Source organism: Crocuta crocuta, unplaced genomic scaffold (genome assembly GCF_008692635.1).
Source record: "Crocuta crocuta isolate KB4526 unplaced genomic scaffold, BGI_CrCroc_1.0 scaffold299, whole genome shotgun sequence".
In the NCBI taxonomy this organism is placed as follows: domain Eukaryota; kingdom Metazoa; phylum Chordata; class Mammalia; order Carnivora; family Hyaenidae; genus Crocuta; species Crocuta crocuta.
Genome location: NW_027532747.1, coordinates 6,049,812 through 6,071,762, shown reverse-complemented (window position 1 = coordinate 6,071,762; position 21,951 = coordinate 6,049,812). Strand labels below are relative to the sequence as shown.

At 42.0% G+C, this 21,951-nt stretch overlaps 2 protein-coding genes across 6 annotated transcripts in view; one reads left to right on the top strand and one right to left on the bottom strand.

Moving 5' to 3' along the window:
* The window catches only part of ATG2B (autophagy related 2B), a 69,777-nt gene extending 68,399 nt beyond the window's left edge, over positions 1–1,378 (bottom strand). For all 4 annotated transcript variants that reach the window (XM_077780858.1, XM_077780860.1, XM_077780859.1 and 1 more), the window contains exon 1: positions 1,216–1,378. In XM_077780858.1, the coding sequence (XP_077636984.1) occupies positions 1,216–1,377 (162 nt within the window). In that variant the 5' untranslated portion in view covers position 1,378. The remainder of the gene's footprint in view (positions 1–1,215) is intronic.
* A 37-nt stretch (positions 1,379–1,415) lies between these two features.
* On the top strand, positions 1,416–20,829 carry GSKIP (GSK3B interacting protein). 2 transcript variants are annotated; one of them, XM_077780856.1, is made up of 4 exons: positions 1,417–1,711; positions 11,020–11,080; positions 16,393–16,651; positions 19,117–20,829. In XM_077780856.1, exons 3-4 carry the CDS (start codon positions 16,394–16,396, stop codon positions 19,276–19,278), a joined length of 420 nt encoding a protein of 139 aa, XP_077636982.1. In that variant the 5' UTR covers positions 1,417–1,711; positions 11,020–11,080; position 16,393; the 3' UTR covers positions 19,279–20,829. The 2 variants fall into 2 exon arrangements, with proteins under 2 accessions (XP_077636983.1, XP_077636982.1); XM_077780857.1 differs by lacking the exon at positions 11,020–11,080 and having other exon boundaries at positions 1,416–1,711.
* Positions 20,830–21,951: the final 1,122 nt, after the last annotated feature.

The window sequence follows — 21,951 nt, the reverse complement described above, 5'->3', positions numbered from 1 at the left end:
AAACCAAGGCTCTTTCCACTATCATTTGTACTCTGCCTAGTTAAGTCATCTACTCACTGAAAAAAAAATGTTTATTCATACTAATATAAATAATTGAAGGGTCATAATAAGGTATTAACTGTAATTTGAATTTTTCAGGTGTCTGCGGCTAAAGTCACTAGTCTGTTAAAATACTTTTATATAAAAGAAAAAAGCACTTAAGTTTTTTTACATAGCTTATATGAGGGGGAGGGGTTTCCTTTTGTTTTGCACAACTATGACCGGAAAGTCACCTATGCACATAATTTCCTAAATGTCACCTGTATAGGATTCAAACTCCCAGGAGCCAACCCTGGCACAACACGTAAAGGGTTGGGGGAAGGAGAAACGCTGTCCCAGGTCCCATTCGTGTTCAAGTCCCGGCTGACGACTATGTCCTCAGCATACAAATGCAGGTACATCTGAACGTGGGGAGTTTATACGTGAAGCACCTGTAAGACCCACGGAGTCAACTCACAGCCTCGGGATGACAAGCCGACCACAGGGTTTTTTTTTGTTTTGTTTTGTTTTGTTTTTTTTTTAAAGGTCTGACACTCGCAGCTTCAGCGCTTTTGCAACACCTGTTCGCGGTCTGTCACGTGAAGCGAATAAGCATAAGTGCACAGCACCAGCCGGGGCCCCACGGCCACTCGCAGGGGAGGGGGCCCTGTAGACGCACCATCAAGCAAGAGGCCTTCACCTGACCTTCCTCGCAGATGACTGCCTGCGGGGTTCAAGCAGCGCACCCCGAAAAAAACAAAGGAGTAACTCCGAGTTCTGACATCCCCGAAGGTCCTCCCCATCCTTCCAGAGTGTGGTCCCACGAAACGGGATTGGTTTGCCACAGAGGCCCGCGCCCCCTGCTACCCCAGGGACAGGACTGGTCACCTCCTCCCAGGGACCCCGTGCGGCCAGCGTCAAAACCTCCCCCGCCCCCCAAAACCACTGACGCAACTGCCGCCCTCCGTGGAGACTCGTTCCCGTCTGTTAAGTTTCGGAAACACGTGACTGGGGGCCGCAAACTTGCTAGACACGGGTTAAACACTTGAACACGTTTCTCTGAGTCCCTGCCACACTCCACTTGGCGCCCGACGGTTCCCAGGGACGCGCGGCACGTCGCCAGTCCTGGGGGACACCGTTCAAAGCGCCCCAAGGAGGGCGGCGGGGCCCGACCGGCCGGCCGCCGGCGACTCTTACCCATTTGTCCAGGGGGACCTGGGCGAGGGAGCCGGTGCCCTGGTACAAGTCCAGGCTGAGCTGCTCCAGGCTCAGCTTCTCCTGCAGGAAGTGGCCCAGGTACCGCTGAAGAAGGTACCGACAGGCCCTCTTCTTGATGGACTCCGAAAACGGCCAAGGCATGGTGACGGCTGGCCGNAGCAGTCCCGGGGCCGGATGCGGACGGGCGGTCGCCGTGAGGGGCTCGGGGTCGCTCAGGGGCCCTGCGAGCGGGACGCAGCGCAGCAGGCCGGGCCGTGGGGGGCGACGGAGGAAGGGGCCCGGTGTCCGGGTTGACAGGGGTCTGGGGGTGCGTTTGGCCTGGGCCGTCCGGTTACCCGGGACCCCGACCCCGGAAACGGGCGCTGGAAGCTCCGCGGACCCCAAGCGGAGGGCTGCGGCATCTCCCCGTCCTTCCCGCCCCCGGTATTGACCGGTGCCCATTGTCAGCAAGTTCTGCGTCCCCCGCCTCTTTCAGGTATTGTTTCCAAAGCCTCGTCCTCGGTACAGTTTGGCTAGCGGCTCGCAGTTTCCCGAGCGCTGCCTTCGTGCGGGCTGTGCTGCACCGGCGACCGGGAAACTTGAGTTTGGGAGGCATCTGTGGGCAGAACTGCTCTCTCTGACCGCTGCCAGAGCCTCCGGACCCCGCGGAAACCCGGGTGAAGTACTTGTGCTGCTCTGGGAATCTGCGCAATCGTATTTCCGCCTTCATTTAGGGGGAAACTCCATGCAGAGGCCGAGGCGGCCGTGAACTTGGTCAACCCCGAAAGGCCTGCGTGCGGGTAATCGGGGTCCTGGAGGCCGATGCCCGGGGTTAGACCCCACACTAGCAGAGCTGGAAATGGGGAACGAACCTAAGCAGAGCCGCGATACATCCGGTTTAATTAAGACGGACGGTTTAAGGAGATTTCACGGATACGTGCGTTAACTTGCACAAATGCCTTAGAAACACCGAGACAGCCTCGAAATGTTGACAGATGAGAGCAGCTCCCCTTTTTCACAACCACCTTTTCGTTTGAGAACCAGTGGGTTATCTCCTGTACTTAGCGGCTTGGATTGCTGGTTCCCCTCATTCTTTGTAGACTTGCCCCAAGCAGTCTCAGTAACTTCAGTTCCCTGGCTCTTCATTCGTTCAGAAATATCTGTTAAGGGCCCATTAAATCAAGGTCTCCGCAGTTGAGGTTGTGGAAAAGGTGGAAAAGAACCCAAGGAGTTTGTGTTGTATAGTGAAAGGGCCATTCCTGTATTCAGTAAGTATTGATTTACTGAGTGCCCTATGCCAGGGACTGTTCTCGGTGCTGGGGATGCAGCAGTGAACAGATTAAGTCTTTGGCCTCATGGAGCTTAACGTTTTATTGAGAGGAAGGGAAACAGTAATTAAATAGTGTATGGTATGCAATGTGCCAGTAAGTGCTGTAGAAAAAAAATAGAGTGCTATAAAGAGAATGAAGAGGGAAGAGACTTACCACTTTTGCGTAGAGGGGTAAGAGAAAGCCTGACTTATTTAGTAAGGCGATGTTTTAAGAGACTTGGAGAAAGTGGGGAGCAAGGCATGGGACTACCCCAAAGAGTTGTTTCCCAGGGTAGGGGAACAGCATGTTCAGACCCCCTGGCAAGGGCTTGCTTGACGAAATCAGGGAACATCAGCAGCGAGCGAAGACGAATAGAAGCTGGGGGCTGGAGTGGAGGCAGGCATTACAGAGCCCCGTGAGGAGTTTGGCCTTTTCCTCGGGGTGAATGGGTTAGAGGAGAGGAGTGACATGATCTGGCGTAAGTGTCCACAGGTCCCTGCTAACTGGAGTGTGGACGTGGGAGGACAGAAGGAGAGAAGGCCAGACCAGGTAGAGGGAGGTATTGCAGTAATCCGGGCAGCAGAAGGCAGTGGCTTGCACTAGAGTAGAAGTGGTAAAGGTAGGAAGAAGCAGTTAGATTCTGGGTATATTTTTAAGATGATAAGTAAAATATGTGTATGAGTAATAATTATATTTGGCATCAAAGGAGTATAAACAAAGCGATGAAAAAGTGGGATCTCATCTGGCTGGGAATTAGAATAGGCCTTGGAAGATTTGAACTGGACTTTTGGTCAATGGATACAGTTGACTTCTTTCTTTTTTTGAAAAATTTTTTAACATTCATTTTTGAGAGAGAGGGAGAGGGAGCATGAGTGGGGGAGGGGCAGAGAAGGAGGGAGACAGAATCTGAAGCAGGCTCCAGGCTCTGAGCTGCCAGCACAGAGCCTGACGTGGGGCTCGGACTCACAGACTGTGAGATCATGGCCTAAGCCAAAATCAGACACTCAACTGACTGAGCCACTCAGGCGCCCCCAGTTGACTTCTTTCAAGTCCAAATGATAGGTGACTTCCTTTGGAATATAGACTTGCCTTCAGGCTGTCTGAGGAATGCCTGAAATTTCAATCGGTAAAGGAAAATAAAAATCGGAAGATTTTACAGCAACCTACATGCTCCCTTTGAGTGTTAAGGGTGTTGCCTTGTACATTCTATGCTTTCTAGGAGAAATTCAGCATAAATGTTAAGGCTTAGGATGTAGCATTATTATATCTTTAGCTCAAATAGGGTATGAACTCACCCTAAATCCCAGTGCTATGTTGGCGTTTTCATACAAGACGGAAGGCATCACAAAATGTTAACCCCTGGTGCTATTTAAATGAGGGAAGTGCAGAAACACTGTCGACTTTTTAAGAATTCTGTAAAAGGGGGCACCTGGGTGGCTTACTCGGCTAAGCGTCCGACTTTCGCTTAGGTCATGATCTCGCGGTTCATGGGTTTGAGCCCCGCGTCGGGCTCTGTGCTGACTGCCAGCTCAGAGCCTGGAGCCTGTTTCAGTCTGTGACTCCCTCTCTCTCTGACCCTCCCCTGCTCACGCTGTCTCTCTCTCTCTCTCTCTCTCTCTCTCTCTCCTAGAAATAAATTTAAAAAAAAATTAATAAAAAAAAAGAATTCTGTAAAAGGCTTTGAAGTCACAGGTTAGAAGCTGCACACCATAGCTACATACATCCTTCAGAGAAATCCACGTTAACGTGTGAAGCAAAAGGGAGGTGGATGAAATGCTGTTTTGAGACTTGCACTTGAGGGAAGAGGAATGTTGGCCGTAGGGCTCCCATGTTCCGTGGTTCTGGGAGCTGCACGAGACAGCAGCAGCCGCAGCACTTTACGTGATGTAAGAAGTACCAGACTCGGAGTTAAGTGGCTTGAGTTTCAGGGTCAGGTCTTTAACGATCTTTTTAATATATAATAATTGACAGATACTGTTTCTGAGCTTCGCACCATGCTAAGCACTTACCATATACTCCTTCATTTAGTACTTGCGGTATCCCTTTAAGTAGGTGCTGTGGTTAGCTTCCTTTTAGAGAAGAAGGAACAGTGTGACTAGAGACATTCAAGTATTTTGCCCCAAGTCTCAGAGTAGAACTCAGATTCTGTCCCTGTTCAAGACCCTTTAACCACCACATCGTCCTGGCCACTTCTTGTTCACATCGAGAGGATTTTCTAGACTGAAAATGAAATGAAAGCAATCATGATTAAGATACTGCAGTCTAGCCCTCTGTGAATTGTTGCAATGTCAGCCGTAAAGTCAGACTCTCAAAGTGAAACTTAGAACTCGGAATACTGCCCTTGAAATCATGCCGCCTCTATTTGTTAGCCATGCTGTCTATAGGAACGGTGTTTTGTCATCAAGGACAAATCTACAGTCTTTTTTCAGCTCTTTGATGCTGTAAATTTGTGACAAAACACAGCAAAGCCAACTAAATGAAGTAGAGAATGAAGAATTTAGGGATAAATAGCTTGATAACCAGTTCGTAAATCCTCCAGAACACCAACAGATGAAGTAAGAGCTTGTTCCTAAATAATTGATGTATGATGTTATAAGGAATCATTTTGGAAACTTTAGACAAGGTGATGCAAATCTCCCAGAATAACTGAGAGCACCCGTGAGGTATTCCAATTTTTTGAAGGTGCTGGCAATGGAATGTTGCTCAGAACCTGGTAGAGAGCCAATTTAGAGTTGAAATGGAAAGCAGAAATGTTTTCTATTTTATATCTCCTTAGATATTGATTTCTTTTCTTTCGCTTATACTGTACTTTATATTAAGTATAGGACCAAATCCTCTGTGTAACCTAGAGGATTACATGGAAACAACCTAATGCTAGGAGGATTTTTTTAAGCATTTGATATTTGAGTCTTTTCTTAGGATTTCATTTACAGTTTCTGGTTTTGAAGGAAAGGTTATTTACAGGGGTATAGTGTTGATGCTTGCTTACAGTTTAAAAGGCTTCTCAAATTAATACTATCCATATATTTCTTCACTGTTAGCTCTCTCCATAATCAACAAGAGCACGGTACAATTCTGTTGGCTTGATTTGTTATTACTCAGTTGTATATATGTGTCTCTGTCATTGTTGGAAATGGGGTGCAGACTAATTTTATGAATCAGTGTATAAATGGGAAAATAGGCCATTTTTATTTGAATTACAAATACTGTGAGGCTCCTGGGTGGCTCAGGCCGTTAAACATCCGACTTTGGCTCAAGCCATGATCTCCAGGTTCATGAGTTCGAGCCCCATGTAGGGCTCTGTGCTGACAGCTCAGAGCCTGGAGCCTCCTTCTGATTCTGTCTGTCTGTCTCTCTCTCTGCCCTTCTCCCACTCATGATCTCTCTCTCTCAAAAATAAATAAAACATTAAAAAAATTTTAAAGATAAGTAAACATTAAAATTTTTAATAAAATAAAATACTGTATATTTGTAATACTATAAATGATTCTGATTTTAATTGCAAAACACACATACATCTTAGAGCTATTGAAAACACATAAAATGTTATGTGTTAACAGAAAATAAAGATTTAACTAGCTTTAGCTTTGGCTAATTTCTGCACGTTGCTAATTATAATTAATCAATTTTATTCACCTTTACTTTCAAAACACTTATTTGAAAAACAGGTAAATTCAAACCTCTCGTTCCTCTTGAAACTGAAGCTACCAGTTGCTACTCAATAGCTTGGTTTCTCTAAGAAGAATGTTTCTGCTTCTGTGCCTTGGACTTTCCAACATATCACATTTTCAGAACACGTTTGTCTGATTGCAAACATAATACATTTCCTTTCTGCCACAGAAGAATTAGAAGATAAGAAATTAAGAGGTTGGGAATAAAGGACTTAGAAATCAGTATCTTGATAACCAGTTTCATGCATCTTCCAAAAACACTACCATAAGGTCCCAAACCATACCAACAGCTGGAGTGAGAGCTATGAGTAATTACCTTAGCTTTTTTCAAAACACAGTATCCTAACGAGTGGGGGAGGTCTGACTGCATACTAACTGGCTACCTTTCTACTAGCCTCCACCTCTACTCATTAATGTACGCCTAGCTAGTCCCGGTTCCTGGAATTTTAAGCTTTAGACTTAATTTCTAAGGTTAGGGTGGTACTTCTTTTACTTTTCACTCAAATATTTTTTATCAGAAGCAAAGAAAGCTCTAGGGATCTCGAGGCATAAGCTGAAGAGGGTATGGCTTAAGACCTCCATGTGCTTTAAAGTCTTAGGCGATTCTGCATCCTACTCCATAATATGTTACTATCACAGTGACATGTATTTGGGGGGAATGCCTACAGTGTTTATCCTGTGGCTTTGTGTGCCCCTTGTCCCAGGGCCAAGTATCCCAGCTTGAGAAGCAGAGAGTTAGAATGTTTTCTTTCGTTTATTCAGAAAATATTCAGGAAAGAAGCACCTGGCTGGCTCATTCAGTGGAGCACATGACTCTCGATCTCAGAATCGTGAGTTCGAGCCCCACGTTGGGTGTAGAGATTATAAATAAAAAAATATATGTATATTCAGAGAAGACCTGCCTTATGGGAGATGCTTTGCTGGTGATGTAGACATCATGGGCTCTGATTTGCAATGAAGTATGAAAACCTGCAGCACTACTGATGCAACAGAAGAAGGACGTAATGATTCACTCTTGAGATCAAGATATAGAATCCTGAAATAAATGTGTCTGAGCTGAATTTTGAAGAATTAAAAGTCTGAAAGTACAGCTCAACTTTGAACAATGCAGGCACCAACCGTTATGTAGTTGAAAATCCAGATAGAACTTTTGATTCCCCAAACTCTTAACTGATACCCTACTGTTGACCTGAAGTTGTACCAATGATATGAACTGTCAGTAAACATCTATTTTGTATGTTACATGCATTTATGTGCAGTATTTTTATCAATAAAGTAGAGAAAAGATGTTATTAAGAAAGTTATAAAGAAGAGAAAATAAATTTACAGTGCAATACTTTGTTTAAAAAATCTTCATAAAAGTGGAACTGTGCATTTCAAACCTATATTGTTCAAGGGTCACCTGTAGTGTCAGAATAATGATTTTTAAGTTTGAAACATGGGTCTTATACAAACATAGTAAGCATGTGTCAGAAACGTTTTTAACTCCATGGAGTGAGTCATGAGAATAGAAGACACAGCCTAAGGAATACAGTTAATGATGTTGTAATAGCTACGTAACAGGACAGACGGTAGGCATACTTGTGGTGAACACAGCACAAGGTACGAACTTGTCAAATCAGTAAGGTATACACCTGAGACTAACATTGTGTGTGAGCTATACTCAAAATTTTTTAATATATTTAATTCATTAATGAACTGGCAAGGTGGTAAAGTTCATCAAAGTAATACGGGAAAGGGGTGCCTGGTTGGCTTGGTGGACAATACAACTCTTGACCTTGGGGTCATGAGTTTGAGTCCCGTGTTGAGTATAGAGATTACTTAAATATTAATATATATATATGGGAGAGTCCAAAATCACTGAAGGAAAAACTGAGAAATAAGATCACAAAGTTAGCTCAATACTGGCTACTGGGATCTGCACTCCTGGCAAAGGCGGAGGGACAGGGCCCAGATTTCCCCTTCCGTCTGAAACGATAAGAAAATGGGCAAAAATATATGGGAGAAAAAAGACTTTTAAGAGTTTGGGGATCATACAGTGAAGGACACTGATCCCTGAGAGGCAAGATACAAATGAGGTGAGCCCATTGCCGCAGCATATTGCCTCGAGAGAATTTCTAGGCATGTTACCAGGAGAAGAAACCCATGTAGAGCCCAGTAGTCTCCCTGAATTGAGGATATGGACTGAGGAGTTCAGAAAGGCCAAGCCAAACTAGCAGAGAGTACTAGAAAGTAAAGAGCTTCGCGGAAAGCAAGAGCTGTGGAAATATACGGAGGATCCTCCTTCTGGCTGAAGCTGAATACTGATCAACACGTAGGTGTGAGGAAACCACCCAAAAGAACTTGAGGACTTTTCAGAACTCAAACAGGGCTGGGAGTGCTCCTGTTCCTATCACCCAAAATGGAAAACCTCATAATCCATAGGACATCAGAATTTTTGGGAAGGTTTTTGACTCTACAGTTGGGTCAGAATTAACCAGAAATGAAGTATAGCTTTGATACTGCCTTAAAAAGTCTAAAAGCAAGATGCCAAAGGATCAAGCTGTTTCCAGACAACTATATTCCAGAAGAATGCTTAGTAATAATTATAGGAGTATTAAAATAGCCAAGACTGTACAAGGTAAAATACACATTGTCTGGCATCCAGTAAATTACCAGGCATGCAAAGCAGCAGTATACGACCTATAGTAAGAAAATCTACAAATTGAAATTAACCCAGAAATTGCAAATTAGTAGACAAGGACATTAAAACGCTATTTTGTATGTTTAAAAAGCTAAAGACTGAGCAAATTAAGTACAGACATGGAAAATATGTTTTTTTTAAGACTCAAGTTGAAGAGATTAGGTACAGCAAAAGAAAAGATTAGTGAATTTGAAGACATAGCAACAGAAGCTATTCAAAGTGAAGCACAAAGAGAAAGAGACTAAAAACATTGAAAAACGGAGTAGGACAACTTTACTTAGACTAATGTTCATTAAATTGTGGAATCCCCAGAGAGAGGAGGAACAGGTCAGTGTTTGAAGAAATGATGGCCACAGGGCGCCAAGGTGGCTCAGTCGGTTGAACATCCCACTCTCGGTTTTAGCTCAGGTACCATCTCATGATCTGTGAGCTCAAACCCTGTGTCGGACTCTGCCCTGACGGTGCAGAGCCTGCTTGGGATTCTCTGTCTCCCTCCCTCTCTGCCCTTCCCCCACTCGTGCATGCTCACACTCTCTCAAATAAAAACTTAAAGAAGTCCCAGATTTTTCCAAATTTGTTAAAAACTGTATAAACCCACAGATGGAAGAGACTCAGAGAACCCCAAGCAAAAGAAACGAGGAAAACTACACCAAGAGGAGCAGAGATAACATGATATCAGATTTCTCCTAGGAAACCATGTAAGCAAGAAAATAGTCGAGAAATGTCTTTAAAGTCTTGAAAGGGGGGAAAACCCCTATTAACCTAGGATTCTCTACCCAGCAAAACCGTCTTTCAAAAATGAAGGTGAAAGGAAGACTTGTGTAGATACACAAAAGCTCAAAGATTTCATCAACAGCAGATGTGCACTACAGGAACTGTTAAAGGAAATCTATCAGGCAGAGGAATATGATACAGATCACATGCAAATGTAGATAAACAGGAAAGAATGTGGAACACCAGAGGTAGTAACTATATGGTTAAATATAAAATACTTTTTCCTTATTACTTAAATCTCTGAAAAATTATCAACTGTTTAAAACAAAAGTAGTTTAAAGTATCATTATAAAGTTTCAAACATGTAGAAGTTGCACAAAGGCTACATAGTATACTCTTGTAAAGTACTTATATTCTACATGAAGTGGTATATCACTTCAAGGTTGAGGTAGATGATGACAACTAAAGATGTATAGTATAAACTAAAGCACCCACTAAAAACACATAACAAAGAGTTCTAGTTCTCAAGCCACCAAAGGATATAAAATAGAGTCCTAAAAAGTGGTCAGTCTAAAAGTAGGCAGAAAAATAAGGAAAAGGGAGAGAGTACAGATGGCATAAAGAGAAAACAAATGAGATAGATAATAACCATATCAATAATTATAGTAATGTTAAATGTATATGGTCTAAACACTGCAATTAAGAGGTAGAGATTGTCAGATTGCATTAAAAAAAGGACCAAATTATATGCTGCCTAAAAGAAAGCCACTTTATTATTTTTTTTTTATTTTTTAAAATGTTTTATTTATTTCTAGGAGAGAGAGAGAGAGACAGCGTGAGCAGGGGAGGGTCAGAGAGAGAAGGAATCACAGACTCCGAAACAGGCTCCAGGCTCTGAGCTGGCAGTCAGCACAGAGCCCGACGCAGGGCTCGAACCCACGAACCGCGAGATCATGACCTAAGCAAAAGTCGGACGCTTAACCGACTAAGCCACCCAGGTGCCCCAAGAAAGCCACTTTAAATGTAAAGACATTTTTACCATTCTTAGGAGCTTAAAGCTATTATATCAAAATCAAATTTTCCTATCTGGGTTTCAGCACCCTCCAAATTGGGCCATCTGCGTGTATTAACCTCCTAACATTGACCTTGTATTAGACTAGTTAGGCTAGTCTCCTTAGAATTCCTGCCACACCCCATGCCGACTTTTGCTTATGCTCTGCTCCCTATGAAGAATTCTTCACAGCTCTCAAGTCCTTTCTGCTTTACCCATAACTTCATCCGTGCTCATTCAAGACCAGTTTTGACTGACCTGTTCCATGAGTCAAAGTCAAGCCCCATCATAACTGACAATTATATCATAGATCACAGAATGTCAGAGCTCTCAAGAGCAGTAAAGAATTTCTTGTCTATTCCCCTTATTTTATAGGTGAGAAAACCATGAGTCCAGTGAGGTTACATGGCCAGCCCAAGTTCATCCGAGTTTAGTGGTAAGTTTGTAGTAGGACAAAAACATATCATTGCTTTCTCTAATTATCTGCCACTCACAATTAAGTATATTTCTTAGGTTATAATTATGATGCATGTGCATAGTGTTAATATTTATGTACGTATTTCATGTGCTTGTCTGATTTCCCAGATTAAGCTGTAAGCTACCAGTAGACACATTTAATTAGTATTCTGATGCTTAGAAAAACGCTGGATTACATATAGATGCACAGTGAATTATGATACTTGATTAATAAACTTAGAATCCAAATTGACAAGATCACAAAACATAAGAAATAATCTATTACTTTTTTCCATTTGAAACAAAGTAGTTAGGGGCGCCTGGGTGGCTCAGTCGGTTAAGCGTCTAACTTTGGCTCAGGTCATGATCTCATGGTTCGTGGGTTCAAGCCCCATGTCGGGCTCTGTGCTGACAGCCAGCTCAGAGCCTGGAGCCTGTTTCAGATTCTGTATTTCCCTCTCTCTCTGACCCTCCCCTGCTCATGCTGTCTCTCTCTCTCTCTCCCCCCCCTGCTCATGCTCTCTCTCTCTCTCTCTCTCTCTCTCTCTCTCTCTCCCTCTATCTCAGAAATAAATTTTTTAAAAAAACATTAAAAAATTTTTTAAATAAAAAAAGAAATAAGATGGTTAATTATCCTCCATAGAGTAGCTAAGATTCAAAATATTTTTTCTAACATGTATTTCTCAATCTTGCTTCTCCTATATAAAATAAGTTTAATTTAGTACTCTTGTATCTACTGGGTTTTTTTCAGCCATAATATAAATTCAGTTCATCGTCATGTGAATCATGTTATCCATGAGTATTCACAAAGGTCTATACCTATTCTTTCTGCTACAGGAGCCACTCACTATTTAAACTTAGATGAATGCAAATTAAATAAATTTGAAATTCAGTTCCTCAGTCGCTCTAACCAAATTTGCTGATAGCCGCTGTATCCTACTGATAAGGGATGGTTTCTGTCATTGCACAAAGTTCTTTTGGGTCTAGAATTGCTACATGATGATAAATTGCCTTGCCCGCAGAAAGGGAAACCAAAGGTTTTTACCAGATTCATATTGATGAGAGCCATTCTGGTAACCAGACTGTGGCTCTAAGGTGAAGAGTGATCTTAGTAGCGTCCCTTCCCCAAAATGGACATGCATTACCTCATCCTCTGTGGCGCAGGCCCCCACAGCCAGGTGCACAGGATAATCCACTGAGAAGTAAGAGAAAATAGTTTACAGTTCCTATTTTACCTTCCCCTGTTTAAATTCATATTTATGTGTTTTTAATATTTTAATTGTAGAATACGTACATAAGTATACATATAACAAACAGGGTGTCTGCTCAGAGTATTTTTAGTTACAGGAATGCATAATCAGAAATGTAGAAACCATTTCCTTAGAGTCCCAGTGATAAAGCCACCCCGTCGCTCCGTGGTCTATGCTGTAGCTCCCACACTGTCACCACCCGCTGACTTCATGTTTTTTGCCTCTGCGTTCTATCCCCTCACGTGAGGATCTATTTGGATAGGCCATTCGCCATCCAGAATCCAGTAGTTGGAGAGAGCTCTTGATCCAGAATAACTTATAAACCCCTTGCCAGCCTTGAGATGGTTCCTTTAGTTGAAACTGCATCGCCAGTATTTTCCTGTGATCACGGTACTGGAGTTACAGGATACAAAGAGTGAAACTATAATTAAGGAACCTTTCCAAAGAAAACACTAAGCTTGGCAAGAGCTCTGAGCCTTCTTTTAAGAGAACTGTGTAAACTGCCTAGTATTTCACACTGTCCATCCAATGTGTATATTAAAAATAAATTATAACTTCCAAAAAAAGAAAGTCAGGGAATGAAGTCTCTTGGACTATCTTCATACTCCTTTCCTGCTCATCGGGTACAGACACTGTGGTAGAGAGAACAGTGGCCCCCAAAGATGTCCATGTTGTAATCCCTGGAAACTGAATATATGATAAGAGGAGCTTTGCAGGTTTGATTAACTTTAGGCCCTTGGGCCCGGGACATATCCTGGGCTGTCCAGGTAGGCCCGGTATAAGTACAAGGCTCCTGGTAAGGGGCGCCCATGTCAGGAGTCAGAAAAAGAAGGTGTTACCGCAGAACCAGAAGGTGGAGCGATGTGCTTTGAAGGTAGAGGAAGGGACCATGAGCCAAGGAATACAGGCAACTTCTAGAAGCTAGAAAAAGCAAGGAAGGAAACAGATTCTCCTCGGAAGGTTCCAGAAGTATTGCAGCCCTGCTGATACTTGGATTTTAGATTTCTCTCTTCAAGAATTATAGGAAAATAAATTTGTGTTGTTTTAAGCCACTGGGTTTGCAGTAACTTGTTAACATTAGCAATAGGAAACTAATGCGGACACATACTGATTCATTTTACAGAGCTTTTGTTAAGCACTTTGGCCATGACAGGCACCAAAATATCAGTTCAATTTTTTATTTTTTTAAGTTTATTTATTTTTTTAAAATTTTTTTATATCTTTATTTTATTTTGAGAGACAGAGAGTGAGTGGGGGAGGAGCAGAGAGAGAGGAAGACACAGAATCCAAAGCAGGCTCCAGGCTCTGAGCTGTTAGCACAGAGCCCAACGTGGGGCTCAAATCCATGGACTGTGAGATCATGACCTGAACTGAAGTCGGATGCTCAACCAACTGAGCCACCCAGACGCTCCAAAGTTTATTTATTTTGAGAGAGAGAGAGATCACGCACATGCATGTGCAAGGTGGGAACAAAAAGAGAGGAAGAGAGAGAATCTCAAGCAGGCTCCATGTTATCAATGCAGAGCCTAATGCAAGGCTTGCAAGACTCCATCTGAAGACCCCAGAGCTCCAGTTTTAAAATCTCTATACTTTTATAAAACTGTTGAAGAGGTAGGGCCACCTGGGTGGTTCAGTCAGTTAAGCGTCCAACTTCTGATTTCAGCTCAGGTCATGAGCTCATGATTCGTGGGAAGTCCCACATCAGCCCCACGTCCAGGCTTAGCATGGAGCCTGCTTGGGATTCTCTTTCTCTGTCTCTCTCTGCCCCTCCCCCCCCCCCCCAAATAAATAAAAAATAAAAATAAAAAACTGTTGAAGAGCTAGAACAATCACTGCTTTTCATTTTGGGTAGGCTTCTAAATCAGTTAGGCTTTCAGTTAAAGAATGGGAAATTGTTGGTTTCAGTAACTGAAAACTGTGAAGGTTGGACAGCTGTCAGGACTTTAGCTCTATTTCCCTATGTATCTCTTAGCTCTGTTCCTCCTCATTGTCAAGATCCTGCTTGGGATAGTTTCCCCATCTCGAGAAGGCCACCGGGAACAGTGGGCTGTGCACTCAAACTGTTCTGGATCAAAGTGACTGGGAAGAATTCGTATGTTGATTGGGACAGTCTTTAGCCAGGACTGGAGTCAATCTCACGTTGTTTGGTTACTTGACTCGGTAGGGGAAGGAGGTGTTGCGATCCCCCTTAGAAAATCTGGGTGCTATTAGGAAAGGGAAAGGGTATCGATCATAAGCAAGAACCTGTTATAAGCAACAAAAGATAGATTGTAATATCTTGAATACTGCTTCAATACTAAAATGTATCGTTTTCACGTATATATATCATCACCAGAAGTTCTGAGTGTGTCTATTTTATGCATCATGTAGACATTTTAGGAGAAACTCTTCTAAAAGGTTGCAGTTAAGAAAGTTGTCTCTTTTTTGTCCATTGGTGCTAATTATTACATAACAGTTTGATGACTAACTTTACTGACCTGTGAGGCTGTCTTCCATTCTGGTGTTGGGTTCTTCGTCTTTCTTTCTCCAACACTAAAGTCCTAATTGCAATGAATTAGACTCTTGCTTTAAAAGCTTGCCAAGCTTTCTCATATAAATATCTTTTTTATGTAATGATTATTATGTCTGACATCCGTAATTGAGGTACCTGTAGAGAAAGAGATGGAATTTTTAAGAAAGTAGAAAAATTATATAAATGTTCAAAACCAGTTGAAGAGTCATACTATATTAAGGACAATGGATGCTAGTTCAGAGAAATGAAATCTTAACTGACTTTTAAATCCTGTGGGTAAAAAGAAACCGTATTTTCTTCTGAAGAAGCTTCCCTACCTTCCAATGCAATCTGACACTCATGAACTTTCCTCATTCGTACAATTCAAATTTTAAGAATACTCACCTGCCACCCCAGTCACAGAAGAGAAGCTACAGCCACATAGCAGCCTGGCAGTGATGTTGGATTGAGTCAGCCTGAGAAATAATATTTTTCAAACTATAATCTTTGGATCAGTTCAAAGAAGTAGTGATAACATGAGTCATTCAATAAATGTTATCAGGGCAGTAAGCTGTCCATTTCAAAAATAAAGCTACACCAAAAGAAATTCCAGCTGTAACAGAGAGTTAACTGTGTATACAGAGAATGAGAACTCAGAAAACAGCTTAAGAACTTTTTAAAATATAATCATCAGATGGGGAAGGCCTTCTTAAGCAAAACCCCAATCCAGAAGTCATGAAAGGAGCCACCGAGAGTAGTGTACTGTAGTAGATCGGAATTTGAATTCTGATTTCAGATGATTGGAGTTCATTTCCATTTCTGTTTTTTACAGCTGTATGATCTTGGAACTAAGAATACCCTGTAAATATCCAAAAAGATGTTTCATCAAAACAATACATACTCAAACAGTGAGGCATCATTCTGCCTCTCAAATGGGTAAATATTAGAAATGATTGTAAAGAGGGTAGTGAAAAAGAGTATAGTCCCTCATATTCTATTCGCAGAGTATAGATCTGTCAAGCCTTTTTATTTTTTTATTTTTTTTGAAGGTGAATCAGCAGTATCTGTTGAAAATTATAATGGGCATACCCTTTGACTCAGCAATTCCAATTTTAAACCTCTGAGCTAGAAAAATAATTACCCATTAGAAAGAAGAATGTACTAGGATTTTTACTGAGACATTGTTTGCAATAGCTAAAAGCTCATATTCTAAATTAGCATCACCATGGGAATTCACCTTCGGGGTAGGGGTGGAAAACTTAGATCTTTTTTTGAAAATCTGTACATGTCTGTGAAAAACAATCAAAAATGGTTTTAATTTTTCTTTAAGGCTTATTCATTTTTGAGAGACAGAGCATGAACAGGGGAGGGGCAGAGAGAGGGAGACACAGAATCGGAAGCAGGTTCCAGGCTCCGAGCCGTCAGCACAGAGCCCCACGCAGGGCTCGAACCCACGAACCGTGAGAACATGATCTGAGCCGAAGTCGGACCCAGATGAGTAATATTTGGAATGTCTGTCAATAGACATGTTTTACGTCCTCTTCTTTGCAGAATGGAAACGGGCTGTAATCCCATGGAGCTAAGCAGCATGTCAGGATTTGAGGAGGATGCAGAGCTTAATGGTTTTGAAGAAGCTGACATGAAAGACATGAAGCTAGAAGCCGAAGCAGTCGTGAACGATGTTCTCTTTGCTGTTAACAACATGTTTGTCTCGAAAACCTTGCGCTGTGCCGATGACGTGGCCTACATCAACGTGGAGACAAGAGAGAGGAACAGATACTGCTTGGAGCTCACAGAAGCAGGACTCAGGGTAAGCCGCCTTTCTGTTTAGGAAAGAAAAAATTCCTCCTGTCTTTACCACGTCAGGGGTTGGGGAGCAAGAGGAGTGTTAACAGACTACTCAGGCAGCTCCAGGATTTTTGTAAGGAAACCTTTTTCCCTAGGAGTTCTTACTCCTCCTAAAGTCTGTCAGTCAACATGGGGAAATTGGGCTTTTTTGAAAAAGAAAAACCATTTGATTTGCAGAGTGTGACTTTGTTTTGATCATCGCCCCCAAACTTACTTCTTGTCTGTAGCTAAATATGTCCACCAGAACTAGGCATCCTCTCTACCATTGTGTTAAGAGGATCTTTTCCCACCTCTTATCAAATGTGTCTTCAGGGGCGCCTGGGCAGCTCAGGCTGTTGAGCATCTGACTCCTGATTTCGGCTCAGGTCGTGATCCCAGGGATTGAGATCTGTATTGGAGACTGCTTGGGATTCTCTCTCCCTCTCTCTCTGCCCCTCCCCTGCTCACATGCTCGCTCGCTCAGTAAATAAATACACTTAGAAAAAAAATAGAAAGAAATAGGCAAATCAAAAATAGAGATAAATGACCCTGCATAAATTAATTCCATCTTACATGGATTAATTCTGAGGTGGCCGTGTGAAGATAGGAAGGATTCTGATCAGAGTCTGAACCCAGTGTGAATTTGAGTGACCTTGGGCGAGCCATTCTTCTTCTCTGAGTCATTGCTGCTTTATCTATAACCTAAAGACTGAGGCGGGGGGCGGGGGGGGGGGGGAGAAAGAAAGAAAGAAAACTAAAGAGGATTTGGGGGATGATTATATGAACAGCTTGCAGAAAGGTCTAGAATCCTTAAAAACCTGGCACATGGGTATTCAAATACTTGCTTCTGCAGTCTCAGTTAACTTGCTGAGCAACTGTCCTGTGTCAGGCATTGGAAATCAGACCATGAGTAAGACATGATCCCCATCCGCTAGTAAGACTACAGTCCAGCACGGAAGAGAGGGGCGCACAGAAGTAGAAGGTGCCGCAGCACACCATGGCTCTGCAGAGGGGGGACGCGTCGTCTGTAGATCTCTGCCTCTGCTTTTCATTTAAAGCAGCGACAAGGCCACTTCTAACATAAACTCGCATCTTCTATGACTTGAATAGATGTCATAAAAAAATTAGAGTTTATATATGGAATTCACGAGCTTTAGTCAAGTCAACAAAAACCAATTTCACCCTACACTGTGCTGGTGAACCAGCGTTCATTTCATTGGGGGAAAAAGCTCTCGTGTTAAAGAAAACACGCGCACAGAATAGCACCACTTCTACCTGAGCACTTGTTTCCCTGGCACATAAGTAACATGTTTGTAACGTTGTTAGTAACTTAACTAATTATAAAGCAGGATTAAAACTATCAACAACTTTTAGAACTCTTTACAAAAAGTAAATAGGGGCAAATAGGGGCACCTGGGCGGCTCAGTTGGTTAAGCATCCAACTCTTGGTCTTGGCTCAGGTCATGATCTCACAGTTCATAAGATCAAGCCCCAAGTTGGGCTCTGTGCTGATGGTGCAGAGCCTGCTTGGGTTTCTTTCTCTCCCTTTCTGTCTCTGCCCCTCCTCTTTCTCTCTCTCTCAAAATAAATAAACACTTAAAAAAAAAAAAAAGAGTCCAAATAAAGAAGGATGAAAATGTGGACTGATAGGGCACGTGGCTCACTCATTTGCGTGCGACTCTTGATCTCAGACTGTGAGTTCGAGCCCCACAATGGCTGTAGAGGTTGCTTCAAAAAAATATATGACTCTTGATCTCAGGCTTGTGAGTTCGAGCCGCACGTTGGGTATAGAGATTGCTTAAAAATAGGATCTTCCAAAAAATGTTTAAAAAGTAAAAGGTAAAAAATAATTTTTTGAATCTTTAAAATATGGACTGATAATATGTTATCTATTATGTGCCTTTAATTAGTGAACCTTAATATACGTGGGATTAAATAGAAGCACTTTTCAGTCCATGAAAGTGAAACACTGGTCCTGTATCACTTTCTACATTCCTTTTTCTGTTCCCGATAGGATCAGGAGTAGATAAATTAAACTTTCACATTTTGAGAAAAGAATGATAAAGAGGGCATTTTGCTGGTGGTGGTCCTGTGTTTCAGAATGGTTAGAAATAAGCAGATTCTAGGGGCCCCTGGGGAGCTCAGTCGGTTAAGCATCCAACTCTTGGTTTCAGCTCAGCTCATGATCTCACGGTTTCGTGAGATCAAGCCCTACATCAGGCTCTGCACTGACAGTGTGGAGCCTGCTTGGGATTCTCTCTCTGCCCCTCCCCCATCACACTGTCTCTGCCTCTCAAGATAAAAGAAAACAAAAAAGAAATCTGCAGGTTCTGACTATTGATGGAGAAATCGTGTTGCTACAGAATGGCCCATATAAATACTTGGTTTTTGCTTTCTGTACCAAGATGACGTCTGGTCCTTAAATTCACTGTTGCATTTCTCTTGTAGGTGGTAGGCTATGCTTTTGACCAAGTGGATGATCACTTGCACACTCCCTATCATGAAACAGTCTACTCTTTGCTGGACACACTGAGCCCTGCCTACTGGGAAGCATTTGGAAACGCACTCCTTCAAAGACTGGAAGCTTTGAAACGGGATGGACAGTCATGACTAAGCTCTTTCCTTCTTGAGGGGGCTGTGCTGGTATAAAACATTGACCTAAAGCTTTGACATCCTTACGTATTGTTATAGTAGGAAATGCATCTTTGGTTTTAGGTCTGTCATTTCTTGCTTCACATTTAGGCTTTTGACTCATAATATTATTGACTAATGGATTCTCTTTCTTAGTTCCGGATTCATTAAGGGAATCCTGAGGGCATTGCTGGGACACCATGACTAAGACCTTCACATTCCTTCATAGAGTAGCTGCGTCTCAAAACCTAGTCAGTATTTCATTCTGTTATCACAGGACGTCAATGCCGCCAGCACTGTCTTTTACGTAGGAAATTCTAGAATTGCACAGTAATCTACAGGAATTAAAATGACCTAACTTCAGACTTTGATTCAGCTTGCTAAATCAGGGGTTTACTACTAGCTTGGACTGACTTTGTAGTAATTATTTTGCTACTAGCCTTACTGGAAACAAATGATCAACTAGTTTCCCCCCCGGCACAAATTTTGAAATTCTCTGCTTCACTTAATCTATTTATATTATGAATATGGACCGATACAGATGAATTTAACTCTATATATAACTTAGCTAGTATTAAAAGGAAAACAGGTACTGAAGTGACAGTTCTGTATTCCTTGTTTGCAACAGGCAGCCAACTAAAAGGACAGACCGTTAGCAAATGAATGTAATAATTACTTATTTCCAAGATATTGAAGCACATAAGCAAATATGGGAACAGGCTCCATTTTTCTTAACAAAAAACATCTTCAGTGTGTGCGTGTGATTTAAAAGGAAGAAGATTCTGATTTCGCAGAAAACAATATTTTGGCCTGTGTTGACTCTTCCTATGAATGTTTGTTTACATAATGTACAGTATATATTCAGAAAGTATTTTTGCTTCTACGTTTACTTTCTATAAAGTCGTGCTCTGGCATTCCTGCCACTCCCCCACTTCCCCAACAGACGCACAGTGTTCCGTCTCCAGGCCGAATCTGCAGTGTAATGTGAGTGCATTGTATGGGTTTGAAACCCAAAGGATGAATGGAGCATTCAGAAACTTAAAAGAGGGAGACTTTGTTTTTATATTTTATTACAGGCACTAATATTTATAAAACTAAACTGTACCATGCTGCTACATGTTTTCAAGTACACGTTGAATCCTAAGGATTGGGGAGTCGGTTTTTTAGTAGTAGTCTAAAGCAGCAGCTGTAGAAATGTTGAACTAAATTCTGCCTCTGGACCCACCTTCATAATTCGTCATCTGCAGACCTTTTTTTCATCCTTATTTGGTAATAGGTACCCTTTAGGCCCTGAAGATCATGTAGAGCAGGTTGAAGTTTGGTTTGTATCAGTATTCATCGTCAGAGTTCATTGCAAGGCTTTAACTGCGTTTGCTAAATGCCTATTCCCTCACAACTTTATTTTCCGATGCTAACTGTTTGGGCAGTGAAGTCCAACTGCAAGTCGGGTTTTCTCACGCTCACTCTCAGGCTAAATAAATGTAAAGGATATTTGTAAAGTTTGAATAAAATTCTGTTTACTCACTTTGAGCTAAGTATGAACAAAAGTGATTGTATGTTCAAAAGTTGACATTGTTCGTTTTGTGATACATGGCTGGTTCCAGGAGACTCTGCATCCATTTTTAAATTCCATGTTGTTACATTTTGCTGTGAAGTGATTTGCTCTTTATATTATTATGAAAGAGGAACAGAGGGAAGACATTAATAAAGCTATACAGATACTAAAACTTCCATTTCATCTAGATTGTTTAAAGAATTTAATCAGATAAAGTGAGCCTTGATTTCATTCCCTAAAGAAAAAGGGGGAAAGCAGAAAAATCCTCTGAGTAACTCTTACAAGCCAATAAGGAAAAAAGGAGAAGAGTGAGCATATAACATGATCAAACAACTCCAAAAAATATACAGGTGGTCAGGAAGCACTTGAAAGATACTCAACCTGACCAGTAATTCAAGAAAGGAAAATAGGGTTAGCTATGTATTTCACCTAATAATTAAAAAAAAAATTTTTTTAATGTTTTTATTTTTTCTCAGAGAGATAGAGACAGCATGAGCAGGGGAGGGTCAGAGAGAGAGGGAGACACAGAATCTGAAGCAGTCTCCAGGCTCTGAGCTAGCTGTCAGCACAGAGCCCGACGCAGGGCTCAAACCCACAAACAGTGAGATCATGACCTGAGCTGAAGTCGGACACTCAACCAACTGAGCCACCCAGGCACCCTTCACCTAATAATTTAATAATTTCTCTTATTTAAATATAATCATATCAATAAGGATTTAGTGAGGAGCACTCTTACGTTGTGTCAGAGGATATATTGAAACCTTGCTGGAAAACCTTTATAGAAACCTAATAGAGCCTTTATAAAAAACAGCCTAGCAGTCTAGCATAGGGAAATGATTTAGCAGAAGATGCACTATAAGGATATTCATTTCCTCTAATGAAAAATTGGAAAGGCTCAAAAAAGTGGTTGTTATGCCACATCTTCTTGATGGGAAAATATGTGGCCATTAAAAATGAAGAAAGGGGCCCTTGGGTGACTAGTCCGTTGACCGTCCGACTTCGGCTCAGGTCATGATCTCACAGTTCATGAGTTCAAGCCATGCATCAGGCTCTGCTGTCAGCACAGAGCCCCCTTCAGATCCTCTATCCCCCCAACC